Raw genomic sequence first — 15255 nt, 5'->3', positions numbered from 1 at the left:
GATTTTCAATAGCAACCAGCTAAAACCAGAGAGGAAAAGATGTCTTGTTTCAGCCCACTATTATTCCACAATGAAAGCATTTGGGGTTGTCCTCCAGACCTTCCCCTCCTCCCCTGCAAGCAGAAAACAGGTTGGTTTTACCCTCCTGCAGCTCAGAGATGAGAACCAGGGTCTATCCTCCAGGCCTCCAGGGAGCAAGAGAGCAGCTCCTTCACTCCTCCAGGTGGAACAAGCAGGAGGAGAGAGATGGAGATACAAAGAGTACCAAGGGACACATCCTAACCCAGGGGGGCTGGTCTGCTCCCAGATCCTCATCATGCCATGGGAAGGGATCCATGGGCCCGTTGCCTTGTCCCTGCACCTACAGGATACCTCTGAAAAGTTGTTCCTTTCAGAAATGTGCTGGTTTCTGCTCGTGCAAGGGCATCTCTAACTGAAACAGTGAGATGGGTTTGAGATGGTGAAGTTTTGTCCAGGATTAATGGTGGTGTCAGTTTATTCTCTACTTCAAAAAGGTGTGAGATGCTCTGAAGGGTGCAGCAGGTACCTACCAGAGACATTCTGAACGAGGACCACATGTCATGCACTGTAAAACCTGGCTGGGCTCATGGTGCACGTCCAAGGGAAATCACTTACCATGGGATGGGACCACAGAGCTCTTTCTCTTTCCTTGCATCCCACCCAAACGGGTGTGCTCACATGAAGATGGGTCAGCAGAAAGCCATCATGGTGGGGCAGAGAGCCAGACCCACACCTTCTCCTTTGTTTCTAGGTCCTGCTGTACGAGGCCAACTCTCCAGGCAGCTCTCCAGGCACTGCAGCCTTCCAGGTAAAAGCACCACAGGGGATGTCCTAGGGCAAGGCAGGGATGGGTGAGGGTGATGGTGAAGGTGGGTTCAGGTCTCTCTGGACAAGGAGGCATCTGGAGGATGTTAGATTCAGTATTGGCTTTGTGCTAGTCATAATTCCTAGGTGGAATCATGAGAGCAAACTGCTCGGTCTCAGTGGCCATGACAGCCTCCTCGGTGGCTTCATTCCTTTCACTGCACTCATACGACGTCAGATAAGCTGTCCTATGGGTGCAGTGAAACAGGGTTTGAACACAAACCCAGTTTGTGTTTGTCAGACAAACCGGGTTTGAGGCCAAAAGTGGGGCTGCACCAACACATTCCAGTGGGGACTGTGAAGTCTTCCCAAATCCTGGGGTTTAAGCCCTTCAAAAGGTCATCAGGGGTGAAGAGGAGGCATGAAGGAAGGATAGCCACCTCTCATACAGGCCTTTAATGTATGAGCAGGGACACTTAATAAGAGGTTCCATCAATAAATGGTTGGTGCTCAGAGCTGCACAGGGAGGGTTTATTCTGCACATTCCTCAGCTTTCGGGAAAGGCCATAGTCCAGAACCACAAACAGTCATTGCCCAAAGGACTTAGCATTCCAAAAAGGAAATGAAAAGGGAAAACTGCAGCTGTAACATTGAAGGGAGCTTCCAAGGGCTGGATTAGACTCTGGCAGACTTTTTAATGAGGAATAACTTGGCCTCGAACTCTCTTTGAGTAGGAAAAGGTGCAAAAAGTGGGAGAGAGTTGCAGAGGGAGGCAGACTTTGCAGGCTGCATGGGTTTAGTTCTCTGCAAATTGCTTCACCTCCCTGTGGCTCACTGCTGGGAAGAGATACTCATGGTGCTGCTGACTGCTTTGGCTGGGGAAGGGGCATTTATTTGCACATACGTGCTAGACCCCTGACATAAGGATTGGGGGGCTCAGCTGGACCCAAATGTCTACCTCATGCATCTCTGTGTACTGGGACAGGCTTCAGCTCATCTAATTGAGGCAGCTGCAGTGATTTTGGCAGACCTCAGCTCCATAAACTGACACCAGAAGAGGAGGGGACCCATGAAGTCTGGCGTGAGTCTCCAAGAGGAAGATGAGCTCTGCACCCAGAACACACCGGGGCACGTTGTTGTGTCGCCTGACCCCCAAAGGACTCACAGATGTGGCTCAAACTGGGTGCAATTTCTGCAAAATAGGGCAAGAATTTGTGGAAGGAATAAGAAGAGGCCATGTGCCCTTTTCTTGTCACCCAGAGCTTAGGCTCTGCTTGGGTGGAGGAAATGTGGGTCTGTGCTGCATGTACGGACACCTCCTGCTCTGTATGGAGAGGCAGTGCCTTTCCTGTGTAGCCTTCTTGCTGTGGGGAGTTTAAACCCTTTGCTTTTCTGAACCAAAAGCAAAATCAACTCTTCCCTTCGGTATTGAGGGGAAAAAATGATAATAGCTTGGTTTGGCATGACAAAAGGATTCCAGCTTGCTCTGTCTCCTAGCACATTAAGAGCTGCAACGATTCCCAGCTTTCCCTTTGCCTTCCTGACACTCCCAGCTTGGTCAGCAAACCGAGCACTCTCCAGCCCTGCCTTCGATCTCCCTGCGAGGTCATTACTTTGTGGATTTTCTGCTTGGCAAAAATATCCCGATAGGAAGCGAGTGCAGTCACATCCCCATGGAAAATGCTGATGGAGCCGCTTCCTGAGCGTGACTCCTGGAAAACTGGGAGAAAAGCAGATTCCTGTGTAAAGAAAGGCAGCTGGAGCCCTTCTTGAGCAGCAGGCGCTGCCAAGGAGCCATCACTGCGAGCAGCACGTTCCTCCTGGAAACTGTGACCTAGGGAACACCTTCCCCACCTCTCATCATTGAATCCCATACAAGTGCTCCCTTGATGCTCTTGAAGGAGCCTTCCACTGGGCAGGAAGCTGTTGTGTTGTTATGAACTGGTGAGCCCAAAGAACAGGAAGCACTGGGGTGAGGAGCTGTCTTCCACACAACAGGGCAAAGCATGGCTCAGCTCTAGCAGAAAGCAGGAGGTCAGACAAGCAGCAAGGAGCCTGGATAGGTGGAGATGTTGAGCCAAGACAACGCTGTCCTTTCCATCTCCTTATTGCTGGAATGGGCGTTGTAGGTTTATGGCTGAAGCTGTGCCTTGAGGAGGAGGAACAGCTCTGGGAAGGGGCGGTATGGAAGTATGGCTCCAAAAGGGAGGGTGTGAGGTTTTAGTCCCTCTCAACCCTGGCCAGGTCTTGGTGCCTCCTGAGCTCTGTTGCCCTGCCTGTGAGGTGGGGGAAGCAGTGACCCTCTCGCTATGGGAGGGACAGACCCAAGGCTTTTGACACCAGGAGGTGACCCTGCTCTGGGGTCCTCGCTCCTCACATGGTGTCAGTGAAACCAGGGGGGAGCTTCTGTTTTCTTTGCTAGAGCCATTTCCCTTCTTGTTGAAGGAGACTGGCTGGTGACCAACGAAAATCCATGGTTCTTCACCAAGAGCCTCTCATGGCCCCGTCCTGCCAGATGGACAAGCCAGGGTCTGCATCTCCTCAAGCCCTGATCTGGCTGATTCCAACGCAGAGTTCATTTCCTGCCTTTCCTCCCCCTCATAGAATCACAGAATCATAGGATCACAGAATCATAGCATAGTGAGGGTTGGAAAGGACCTTAAGATCATCCAGTTCCAATCCCCCTTGCCATGGGCAGGGACACCTCACATCCTTTCCCTTCTCCTCTCCCCTCCTCTCCATTCTTGTTTTGCCCATCACCGAAGAAGGATTTAACCCAGGATTAGGACCAAGAGCACAAATGAATTGCAATGTCCTGAGGGAAAAGAACTACAATGGCTTTAACTGCCTTTAACATGGTTTCAAGGCCGCCACTTCCAATCAAACCACCAACTGGATGTGATATACAGCCTGCCTATACATTGCACATATGGCATTGATTAAAGAACAAGATGAGCTAATGGTGTTGAAGTCATTGCTGTGAACACATGTAATCCCTCATGTGCCTGGACCACTCTGCATCACAAAAGCTCAGAAGACACTGCTGTATGGTATCATGAGACTGGGTTTTAACCTGCCACGAGGTGTGAGTTCAGTCCTGCTTCTGCACCCCTGTGGAACCATGGGCATTAAGAGCATTTGGTTCTCCCCACTACCAGAGAGTCAAGTCCTGGATGCTGCTGCCTTGCAGTAATTCCTCATCCAGGCTCACCCAGCTGGGAATTTCACCCCATGGAGGTGTTGTGGCACCTCTTGCTGGTCAGCAGCGGCAGGTCTGGGTGTGAGCAGTGCCCAGAATGACTTTGGACATGCGGAGAGCAAAGGGATCCCCTAAAGGACCCGGCGCCTGATGCAGGGCCATGGGGTGGAGGTTTGCTGGTTGTCCACCCTGCTGTCTCCTTGCGAACTGACACTCCATCTGTTTGAGAAGGAAAGGTGGGGTTTGCTGCTTCATCCTTGCTCCCAGCAATTAGAACACCTATTTCCATGGTGTCCTTCAACATCGACTCATGTGAATGATTCACAAACCTCATTAATTTAACCAAAGGGGAGAATGAGAGAGTGAAACGGGAAGTAGAACTGGGAAGAAACACTGGGGTGAAACAGTTACTGTAGATTTAACCTTTACTGTACCCTAAAACTGACCAAGTTTTGCTCAGATTCAGGAGGAAATCAGGTTCAAGCAGTTTATATCATGGCAAAATACCTTTTGAGCTGGTTTTTTGTCAGATGAATCACTAAAAAGGAAAGTTTCAGAGCTCAAGAAGTCCCGCTGGCCTGGATTATGATTTTAGCCTCTTCCTTTGCAGAGGAGGATGAAACTCTTTGTGTTTCTTCCAGCCTGGTCCAAATCCAGGCTCCTGAGTCCATAAAAGCCCTTGCAAAAATGGAAACTCCAGCCATTCCCAGCTGGAATTTTGAACCAAATGGGGATTAATGCAGTTCTTCTGGTGGAGGACATCCAGAGCACAGACCTCTGCTCCTGGGCTGCACCATGTCCCCTTGCAGAGCCTCAGGGATTGACCCCAAACCCCACAGCACCAAGGAGGGTGCTGGAACACGCTGCTAGAAAGGTTCCCCCAAGGTGTGCAAGGAAAAACCCCCCACCCTCAGCTGGATCCTCCTCCTCCTCCCAATCCTATTAGCATTAGAGAGGGATCGAGCTATAAGAGGAAAAGCCCATCTTTAGCAGCAGTGCTGACAGCTTGCCTTTTAAATCTTTCATAAGCACTGGCTTGCACAGCCACCCTCATCTGCTGCACGGCAGCACGTGGAGGCAGTAACCCAGGGGCTTGGCCCCTGCTGAAGGGCTGCTGAATGCTGGGATGTTTGGAAGGTACCTGGAGAACCTCAGCCATTCAAATGGAGCCTCAGCGCTGCAGCTCTTATTCCATCAAACCCTCTTTCCTCCTCTACTTGTGTGCCAGGACCTTGATTTAAAACCATGTTCCATTGTCCCATATTGAGGTGATGGCTGCTGCTCCCTGTGCCCTGTGATCAAGGGCATCTGTGACCACAGGAGAGAGGGGACAGGTTTGATGGGTGGCTGAGTTCTGCCCTGTTCACCCCAGCTCCCAGACGGGCTTGCAAGGGCCCCATGGCATTGAATTTGTCTCAGCTGTCCTCCTCCAGACCTCAATTTGGGACTGACTGCACAGTCCCTCTGCAAAAATAGCTGCTCTGGGGCATGAATCAGAGCCCTTTATAGCTGCACTGACAGTGACCACAGAGCCTCTGCCAGAGTTTATTGGTATAGGAAGTAGAAGACCATGTTTACAGCTCTCAGAAATCACAGCCGATGAGGGTGGCAATAGGCACGGAGCGTGCTGGCATTCTGCTGCCCTCTCCTGGATGCAGCTTCTGGATGTGGTCCATGAGCGCTGGATCCTGGAGGTCAGGTTGTCTGCGGGGCAGGCCCCTCCTGTCTTGGCTTCTGGCCACCACAGGCCATAGAAAGCTGCCCATCCACTGGTCCTTTGGAGGCTGGGGCACCCAGTTCCACCCCTTGGTCGCCATGGTGAGGTGGGGAACTTCTGGGTGACCTTGGTCAAACGCTTCTCCATCTGCAAGAGCAGAAGTGGCTGCACTGCTCTTTGTGCATGAAGGGGTTTACCCAGCACTTGTCCATGGAGAAACCTCCACATTGCTGCTGGGTCAGTGGTCAAGCAGTGGTCCAGCTTTTGGAAAGGGCTTTATTCCCAAAGCAGCCCGTGAAGCCACCCTCTCAGAGGTGAAAACTCAATGTTCTGGTCTAAGTCTTGTCATCAGCCGTTTGATAGCTTGTGGGTTTGGGAGATACCTGCCCAGAAGATGAAGAGCAGCTCTGGGAGGTGCTTTATCCTCTGTGGAGTGTGGCCATCACACATCACCCTGGCCCCTTCCCACACTCGCTGTGCATCACTTACCTTCTAAGATTTAATTCTTTGGGTCTTGATTCTTTTAGGTAGCTCCTGGCTCAGCCTGCCCATTGCCCAGCCTTTGGAACCAGAGCACAGCCCCAAAAAACCCATGTCTTCATCCGAGCCCATCCTGGATCTCAAGGCAGACATGGCAGAAGCGCTTCCAGGTGAGAAACATGCTGTCCTGGCTGCCTCCAGTCACACCAGTGCTGGGCAAGGTGGTCCCCCCACGTCACCCCTCTCCCCACATGTACCTGTGCTGTTGCCTTCTTGCTGTTTATTTATTCAGTTATAAGTTTAAACCCACGATGGCAAGTGATCACTGATGTCCCACCCACACATGAGCACCCTTGGCCTCCTCCTTGGCCTCTAAGGCACCCTCTGCTGTTCCCCAACACTGGAGAAAGTAAAACTACCTATTTGTTGGAATTTCCTAACGAGAGACATGAGGATGCAAATCCCCCGAGTGGGGACCTGCTGCTTTGCTGCATTCACCTGCCTTTCATTTGCTCCTTTACAGGAACCAAGTGAAGCAGAAACTCAACCTGCAGGCATTCATTTCTGGGGCTTCTAACCATATAAGACTTAATGTCCTTTCATGTTACAGCCAATGACCAGAAGAAGCCAAGAATCTCTTTTCTCCTCCAAATATCAATGCCAAACAAGTTCTGTGCTTCATTTTTTCATCTGCACATTTTATTTCCTATATAATCTTCCCAAAGCTGTGCATGCAAGCAGAATGCCATCATCCCACCTTAGGGATATGTCGAATGATGGCCTTCTGTGGCTGGGGACAAATTCATCCTGGATAGAAGTAGATGGTTTGAGAAGAGTACAGCCAGTGACTGCCAGGAGCAAACTGACCCTTCTTTTAAGTATACGCTGAAGCATCTTTATGGTTACTAGAGTGAGGATAATAAGTATTTCCAAGCCAGGATGCAGCTGAAGCTGGGCAGGAGCTGCTTCTCTTGGCAGAGCAGTATCTCTTGACAAGGTTTTGCCATACACAGTATTGATCACTATCTCCTACCAGGTCTTACCCAAATTGATGGGCTCCACAAGAAGTGCCTGGTGAAAGCTGCTTCTGGCTCACACAGTATTGAAATGTCTCCCCTAGGCCAGATGTTGTGCTGATGTAAGCCAGCACGGCTCCTTTGGCTTCAGTTCCTGCAGCTTACGACATCCAAGGGCCTGGCTCCGTGCTGTCACCGGGCTTTGACCTCTCATTCTGCTTTGCCAAAATGAAATGTGTTATAATTCCCACCCCTGCCATAAAGCTGGAGTCATTGCGCTTGGAAAGCACATCCAAATGGAGCAGTCATGCAGAGTCGTGGTCCAGGGAAGCTGCTATCCATCACATGCACGTTCACCACCCCTCAGCTGGACGTACTTTGGGAGGCGTCTCACAGCTCCTCCAAAGAGGGTCCTCCAGCACGAAAGGGCTTTGCAAGGACCTGGGACATCCCAGCCTCAGGGGAAAACAAAACCTCTGCTTACCTGTGCCAGAGAGGGCAGTGAGAGTTGGGGGACACTTGGAAGGGGGGGGGTATTTGCTGCTTCTTGTCGCACCTCACCTGGGAGTTCAGCCAGAACTGAAGCAGATCAGTGCAGATGCTAAACTAACCGGTGACATTATCACTTGGGCAAATATCCACCACTTATGATTAAGGGCAAAAGAACTGCACAGATCCACACTGAGCAGGAAACGCAGTTGAAAGCTGACAGCAGAGCTCACATCCTTCCAACACAGCAACAAAATAGATGCGTTTGGGAAACATCCACAGTTTCCCAGGGGTAGATTTGAGTCGCAGCCATAGCTGTGTGATGGAGGCAGTCAGAGAGCAGGCAGTGAGAGCCCCAGGCTCCAGCAGCCACACTCCTCTTCCTCAGCAGGCAGGGACAGCTCGCCCTGCTGGGGCAGTGCCAGCTCCTGCCAGGTCTGGGTTGGAGAGGAAATAAGGAGGAAGTTAGAGATTAAACCCATGACGGGATGAACTCGGAACAGCAATTAGCCTGCTGATGGATATCGTGTCACCGATCACCGAGGGGTTTAGAGAGTGGCAAGCGCTGATTTAGATCACGGCAGGGGCTCGGTCCGGAATTAACTGCAGCAACACCATCTCCAAATGGTGCTGACAGAAGTCATGTATAACAAACTGTGGCTTGAGTTAGATACCCATCTGTCACTCCTGAGTGACAGACACACTGATCCGCATGCAAAAGAGGTCTGGATTACACAGCATTCATATGCACAGCCCCACAGAGCTCTGAGCTGCTGCACTTCTCCCTGCACACGTTAGCAGGATGGATTCGTTTCCACATTGCACCTATTCCTGCAGTGTGTGAATATATTCACAAGCACACAGCAAGCACTTATTTCATACAGATGACCACTCTTGAGGGTATTTTGTTTCCTGCAGCCACATTGCCCATGCACACACTATGACCCTGCAAGCTAAGCATCCTTGTAAAAGATGAAGTTGTGACCTTCATCCCACTGAAGGTGAAAGGGTGATGTTTGTGAGCCTATTGCTGCCATTTATACCCTTCCCAAACTGTTCTTAATGTCTTTATCACATATAAAATATGCAATCTTTTCCATCAGCATCTCATTTCTGGGCACAACCTAAGCTCCCCATCACTATCAGGCTCTCAAGAAAGAGTTAATGAGAAACATTTTAGACAAAGAATTAATGTGGGGCATTCAGGGCAAGCAAACTTTGGTTGAAGGGAACAGTTTGGGTCCTTTCTCCCTTCTCCAGACACACAGACATACATGGACTAAACTGGCTCCTCCAGCTCTTGTTTTCACTCATCTTTGTGCCACAACACCCTAAGTTAAGAGGCTGGAAAGGAGTTTAATAAGCTTGCAAAAGAACTGAGTTTGACTCCCAGCGATGTGCTGTTGCTGGTTTTTCATTTAAAAACTGGAAGGAAAAGAGCTGTTGAAATCAAGCCATGGAATAGAAGCAGCCTCAGAGGCACAGAACTCTGCTTCTACCCTGGGGGTCTTCCCCTCTGATGCCCAGCTCTTGCTCGTAGCTTGGCTGCCAGGTGTGAGCTCACAGAATGCAAAAAAAGAGGAGTTTCATTTCCTATTTTGGGGAATTTGGGGTTTCTGCAGCAAATGGTGGAAAAGGAAAAAACAATCCTTGAGGCTCACACAGTCTGAGCTGAAGATCCCCCTTTTGGTGAGGAAGCGCCCCAGGAATGACCTGTGTGTGTCAGGACCTTACAGCAAGCACCTTCATCTGGAAGCACACAGAGGAGCAAACCCACCACTTGATCCTGCCCTCTCAAACACTCTGGGAAAAGCAAATTGTATCCCAAACAGCAGCGAGGGGTTGGGACAGTGTGTGCTTCCCTGCAGAGCACCAGCTCACCAGTGCAGGAGCCTGGTAATTGCACTCAGCACGACATCCATCAGCACCATGGGGCTGCATCGGAAGTGGCACTTGTGCTCTTTAATTGATGCTCTGAAGCAGACAAAAGCATCACGAAGTCTGAGCAAATGAAAAATATGATGAGAAAAGCAGACTATGAAGCAGATCTCCTTTCCCAGCTCAGTAGCTGTGAGGTGCACTGGGAAGAAGAGTTGTAAGGTGTCCTGGGATCATCTTAGGAGCTATATTCCACATTGCAGGGCACAGGCTGGCCCCACAGAGGGACACATCAATGCAAGGGAAGCTTAGACTGGGGGAAAATGAAGTTATCTGTTCAAAGATACAGGGAAGATAAATGGCAAGGAAGTACACCTGAGGCCAGGGCATTCAGTGTCAGGTTTGGTCCAGGCCAAACTGTAGCCAAGTGATGCCCACACTCTCAAAATCACTAGCACAGAGAAAGAAAAGATACACTCCTCCCAATAGCTGGGGTCAGAAAAGCTCTGGTCTCGTAGACAGGGTTAAGCACAGATTCCTCAACCTAAGTGTCTTGTACCAGTCATAGGGTACACTGGAGGCCAGTGAAGAAGAGTGGCCAAGAGGAACATCCACCCCTTGGGAACTGCCTGTTGTTGGATCCTGCAAATTCCAACGTGGAGCTGACTTCCCTCAAAAAAAACCAGTGCAAATTCACATTGCTTTTGCCCCCCTGCTCCAGTCTTTTGCTGTTTGGAAACACATGTGCCTCTCATGGGCTGGGATAGAACCATAGAACCCACCAGGTTGGAAAAGACCTTTAACATCATCAGGTCCAACCATTACAGGCCTGGCCAGGAGCAACTACGTGTTTCAGCACCGTATGGGGAGCAAGTAAAAACCTGCTGAGCTCTGCATTTCCCAGTGAGTGCAAAATGACTTCTACAGATGTTGGTTTGAGAGCCAGCAGAGCAGGCTGGGATAACCTGCCCTTGGTGAATGACATAGAACAGAAGTCAGTAAATGTCATGGGCAATTAATGAACAATCCCAAAGAGAAGAGATTAAGGCTCACTAGGTTCTTTATGCAAAGTCCCTCAGCTACCTAGAGATGTTCTAAACTGCCTCATCATACCTAAAGAAGCAGGATTTTACACAAGAGCTGGACCAAGCTGTACACTGACCCAAGGGACACTGCACTGAGAGGCACAGGAATGGCCTGAGCATCACTTTCTAAGTGCTTTCAAAGCAAAGAAATAATGTCTTAGCAAACCTGTGCTCTAGCAAGCGATTCTTCAGTGGGGTCTACACTGTTGTGCTGCTCTCCCCAAGCTCAGAAACCCACCAGATGTCTCAGATGGACCCAGAGGCAATGGAAAAAAGCAAGAGCCGAGAGACTTCAACATTATGGAGGTTGCAGGTTGCAGCCAGCCTTGGCAAGGAAATCAGTATGGTCTGGTATGGAATGTATGGAAGATGGACCCAGGAGACCTGGTTTTGTTCTCAGCTTGGTGACCTTAATGAGTTACTGCACTTCTCTGTGCTTCAAATGGGAACAATGTGATGTAAAATGTATTGAAAGCTTGAGGGGAAAACAAATGCAACAGCTACAGCCCTTGGATGGTCTAAATGATGCTAGAGAAGAACTGAAGAGATTTGAATTCAGTCTCCATCTAAGCCATAGGCTCTTTGGATGAATTTGGATGCATCTGCTTATGCTCCCTGTGCCTCAGCTCCCCACTCATGGATGCAGCAGTGAGGCTTGCAGATAAGGTGATTAAAGCAATATAAGAACTTGGAGACTTTATTCCATCACTCAAAGAATTCAGGGCAAAGATACATCCTTGTAGCTTCCTGGGGAGATTTGCCAGAGAAAATCCAGCCTTCAAGGTTCCTGCTCAGTGACAGGTGACATTTCCCCATTCCATCTCTAGCGATTTCAGTGATGGAGCTGCTCAAGTAAATGTCAAACGAAGACAAGAAGAGGAAGAAAAAGGAGGAGGAAAAAACTCTGTCCTTACAGAAAGTTTTCAAGGCAAAAGAAAATCCACCTTGATATTTCCTGCTTCCAGGGGAAGCAAAGTGTAGGGTGAGGAGTTTAAAATAGGAATACTTTATGCCCTGAATGCTTTGTACCCCTGCGATTAGATGTGCTCTACAAAATCCCAGCAGGTCATGTAAGACAAAATCCTTTGTTTTCAGAGCTCTTTGGTCTTGGGAAATGGGGCAGTGGAAAGAAGAGAAAACCATGAGGGAAAAGGGACAAGGAAATCTCCCCCAAGAGAAGCAAGGGGAGGGTCTCACCAGGATGGCCTCTCTTCCTATAGCAGATCTATACTTTTGATCAGAACTCAAACTCCCTTTCATGTTCTAACAGCAAAGGCTGGAGCACATCTGGCCAGGGCAGATGTTGCAGCACTGGTTGCTGGTATTGTGGGACATGTGCATTAATGGGTAGTGGTTATCAACTGCCTAAATGTTGGCTACTACAGGCAATCTGCTGAGCCCTGTGTGCTCCCCTGTGTAAACTCCTACGTGAAAAACTACAAGGGGGAAAGGGGGAGGATAATTCACATCTCGGTGGCAATCACTTCCTATAAACAGCCAAACAACAGCATTTCACAATCCACATTTACTGTGACATCCGGAGCATCTTTAATGCAAGGGTAGATGTATAGCCCCAGGGTATAGGTGGAGGGTTGGAAACTGAAAGGCAGATGGATGCTGTGAATGAAAACCTCCAGAGCAGCAAACAGGAGGCACTACTTGGGTTAAAGCTGTGCAACAAGAGGGTTTCATTTAGGTGCTTTGGGAGCGAGCCATGAAAACCACTGCTAGGTTGATATCACTGCTCAGAAAAACAGATCTTGTTATCGTGAGGGGGAGAAAGTCTCCGCATGTTTGATGTGACCCCAAAACCATCCATGTAAATGAAAACAAGGACAAGGAACACCCCTTGTCCCAGAGCTTTCAAAGAGCAGGAAGGTTTGTGCTTCTGCCAAAGGTATTTAGAAACACAGGAACTTCAAGGGAAAACAAAGAAGCAAACGTAAACCAACCGCTTCCAAACCAACTCCCTGCTAAACCAGCAGCATCTGACAATGCCTCCGGTCTCTCCCAGCTGCGGAGCAGGGTCTTGCCCCTGCTGTGTGACAGTCGTTGTTGGGACAGCACCAGAGGTGGTGGCATCAGGGATGAGGAAGGATGTGTGGGAAAGGTTGGATGGACAAGATCCCTCTCACCTTCTTGTCCATGCTAAGCACGGGTGTTAGCAAACACTCCCTGGGTTCAGCTGTAGGTGCATAAGCTGCTCTGTGCACATTTAGGCCTCTCTTAATGCTTCCTTAGCAGTTCCCATTGACTTTTCTCCCTGACCGATTTTCCTAGCAGCTGGTAATTGAGAGGGAATGGCTATTCCCCATGCAGAATCACTGCTGTTAACAAGCCCGAGGTCTGTAGGAGGCTGGGCCAGTTCTTCTTCCATTTCCCCACATCCCCTCTGGTTCGGATGGTTCCTGATCTCAGCATCCCTCTGCACCACTGCAGACCAAGCCACAGACCACAGGAAGCCCTTAACCATTGATGGAGCACCCACACCAACCCCAAGGCTTTGGGCAGAGCTCACCAATGTGGCAACCAAGAGCACCCAGCAGGTTTCCAGCTCTAACTGCCCCATGCCCAACTGAGCCCAGCTACCTGCACCCCAGGGTGGCTGCATCCAGCCTTGCTCGAGGTGCTCCCATCACAAGGGCCTGGTTATGCTCCTGCTCCTCACACTGCTCTCTGCTTTCCTTCCCCAGCCCATGGTGACCCAGAGGAGATGAAGCAAAGCCACGAGATGAGGCAGGACCCATCAAGCCCCAGCGGTGGGGATGACTTTGCAACCTCCAGCATGAGCAGCCGTGGTGAGTCCATCCCAGCTCCGGCCATGGATGAGACCCTTGCAGGCAGGTCAGAGGGGGGAGATCCCAGCTCCACAGACTCCTTGCCATGGCCAGAAGCCCCCGAGGAGAGCCCAGCCCGTCCCAACACCCTGGACCTCTCCAAGTCCCTGAAGAAGCTGGAGGAGGTGAAGCAGATGGGGCAGAGGGCAAACAGTGACCACGCATCAGTGAAGGAGAATGGGGTGGAGGTCAGCCCTGCCGTGGTGGTGGTGAGTGAGGAGCGGCGGGCGATGGAGACCGAGCTGGGCAAATGCATCGAGGACTTCCGCAAGATCAAGATCCCTGTTGCCTTCCCCAACAAGAAGCGTCAGTGGCAGAGCGAGCTGCTGAAGAAATACCAGCTGTGAGCCCTCTGGTGTGCTGAGGGTCTCCACCAGCATCCCCGGGTAGCAGCAGGAGGTGTCTGCACTCCCGAAACGAGGAGTGTGGGGTGCTCATCAAGCCCATCCATCAGACAGGGGTACAGAGTGCTCCTCACCATGGCCATCGGGAGGGTTGCGTGGTATCCTACGTGGCATATGCATAGGAGGAGGGGTGTGGAAAAAGGAGGAAGGTCCATGGTGAATGCTCGGAGCCAGAGCTTCCATCCAGCAGAAGTTCCCATATTTATGACAATGACGTTTCCTAGTTCCAAATAATAAATTATAGTTGGTGTTGAAAATGAATTCCTCACCCCTTTGGTGCAGATGTTTGAACTGAGCTGCTCCAAACTGTACAAGTGGTTCAGGCATTTGGGGTTCCTGGATTGCCTGGCTCCTCGGGGAGCACATGGGGAGACGGGGTCCACATTCTTCTTCCTTTTATACGCAGCCTCACTGGAGAAGTGTTTATAAGAACATGGAGAGCCAGAGCAGTGCAAGATAACACGAGGCAGAGCTGACAGCCAGCAAAAGCCTTTATGAAGGGGGGTAAAACCACCTCATCCCCTGCACAGGACCTCCAGCTCCCAGCGGACAGACATGGAGCTCATAGGAGCAAAACTGCGCAGGATGGGGCTGAGACAGAGCCCATCAGATCTGGGGCCTGTCCAGGGCTGCTCTAGAGGCATCGCAGCTTGCTCTAGCTGCCAACCACCCCTGCAGAGATGGGGCAATGGGAGGCAGCCCCATCTCAGCCTCTTCTCCCCAGGACCTGTGCCTTGGGGGGGGTCACGGCTTCTCCCACCCAAAGGCACGCTCCAGGCAGGCTCTCACACTGCCTCCAGCTACAAGAGGCACCAACCCTGCCCCAAAAGTGATTCCTTGGTGGCAGGGGTGCACTGGCTTTTGGGAAGCTGAAGAGGCTTGCTGCCAGCCAAAGCCCTTGGAGGTCCTTCTGCATCCTTCCTGGAGCTCCCTGTGGGCACCCATTGCTCCTTCCTGGAGCTCTTTGATGGCACCATCACTCCCGCAGGTCACTGCTCTGGTTGTGAACGCAAGCAGCAGCAGAATCTGCCCATGGGAAAGCCGGCTGGCACAGGAGAAGATAAATGGACTGCTCCTAAGCTGGGCACCAGCCACCACAAATGAGCTCTGTGACTGGGCAGGCAACAGCAGCCAGACTGGTGAAGAGCAACCAAAAGCCACCAGCACTGCTTGGGCCCTGGGAGGGAGGAAAGGCTCCATCCTTAGCCCTGAGGGCTTTGCCTTTGGGGGGAATTGGGTTTTAAAAGCATCTGGGAACTCCAGTGGCTACCAGCTGAATAGATGGGTGGGAAGCCAGGAGCCACAGTGGCAGATGTGGTTATCAC

The 15255-nt window shown here is 50.7% G+C and overlaps 2 protein-coding genes across 2 annotated transcripts in view; both read left to right on the top strand.

The window, feature by feature from the left end:
- Window positions 1-15255, top strand: part of LOC133214028 (uncharacterized) — a 153978-nt gene that overhangs the window by 107231 nt on the left and 31492 nt on the right. The window lies entirely within an intron of this gene.
- Window positions 721-13985, top strand: LOC133214035 (BTB/POZ domain-containing protein KCTD8-like). The gene is made up of 3 exons (XM_061356697.1): window positions 721-829; window positions 6269-6391; window positions 13383-13985. Exons 1-3 carry the CDS (start codon window positions 727-729, stop codon window positions 13871-13873), a joined length of 717 nt encoding a protein of 238 aa, XP_061212681.1. The 5' UTR covers window positions 721-726; the 3' UTR covers window positions 13874-13985.

Source organism: Neopsephotus bourkii, unplaced genomic scaffold (assembly GCF_033783945.1).
Source record: "Neopsephotus bourkii isolate Nb327-2 ecotype Australia unplaced genomic scaffold, CSIRO-AGI_Nbou_v1 NB_867, whole genome shotgun sequence".
NCBI classification, from domain to species: domain Eukaryota; kingdom Metazoa; phylum Chordata; class Aves; order Psittaciformes; family Psittacidae; genus Neopsephotus; species Neopsephotus bourkii.
This window is presented reverse-complemented; position numbering and strand designations above follow the sequence as displayed.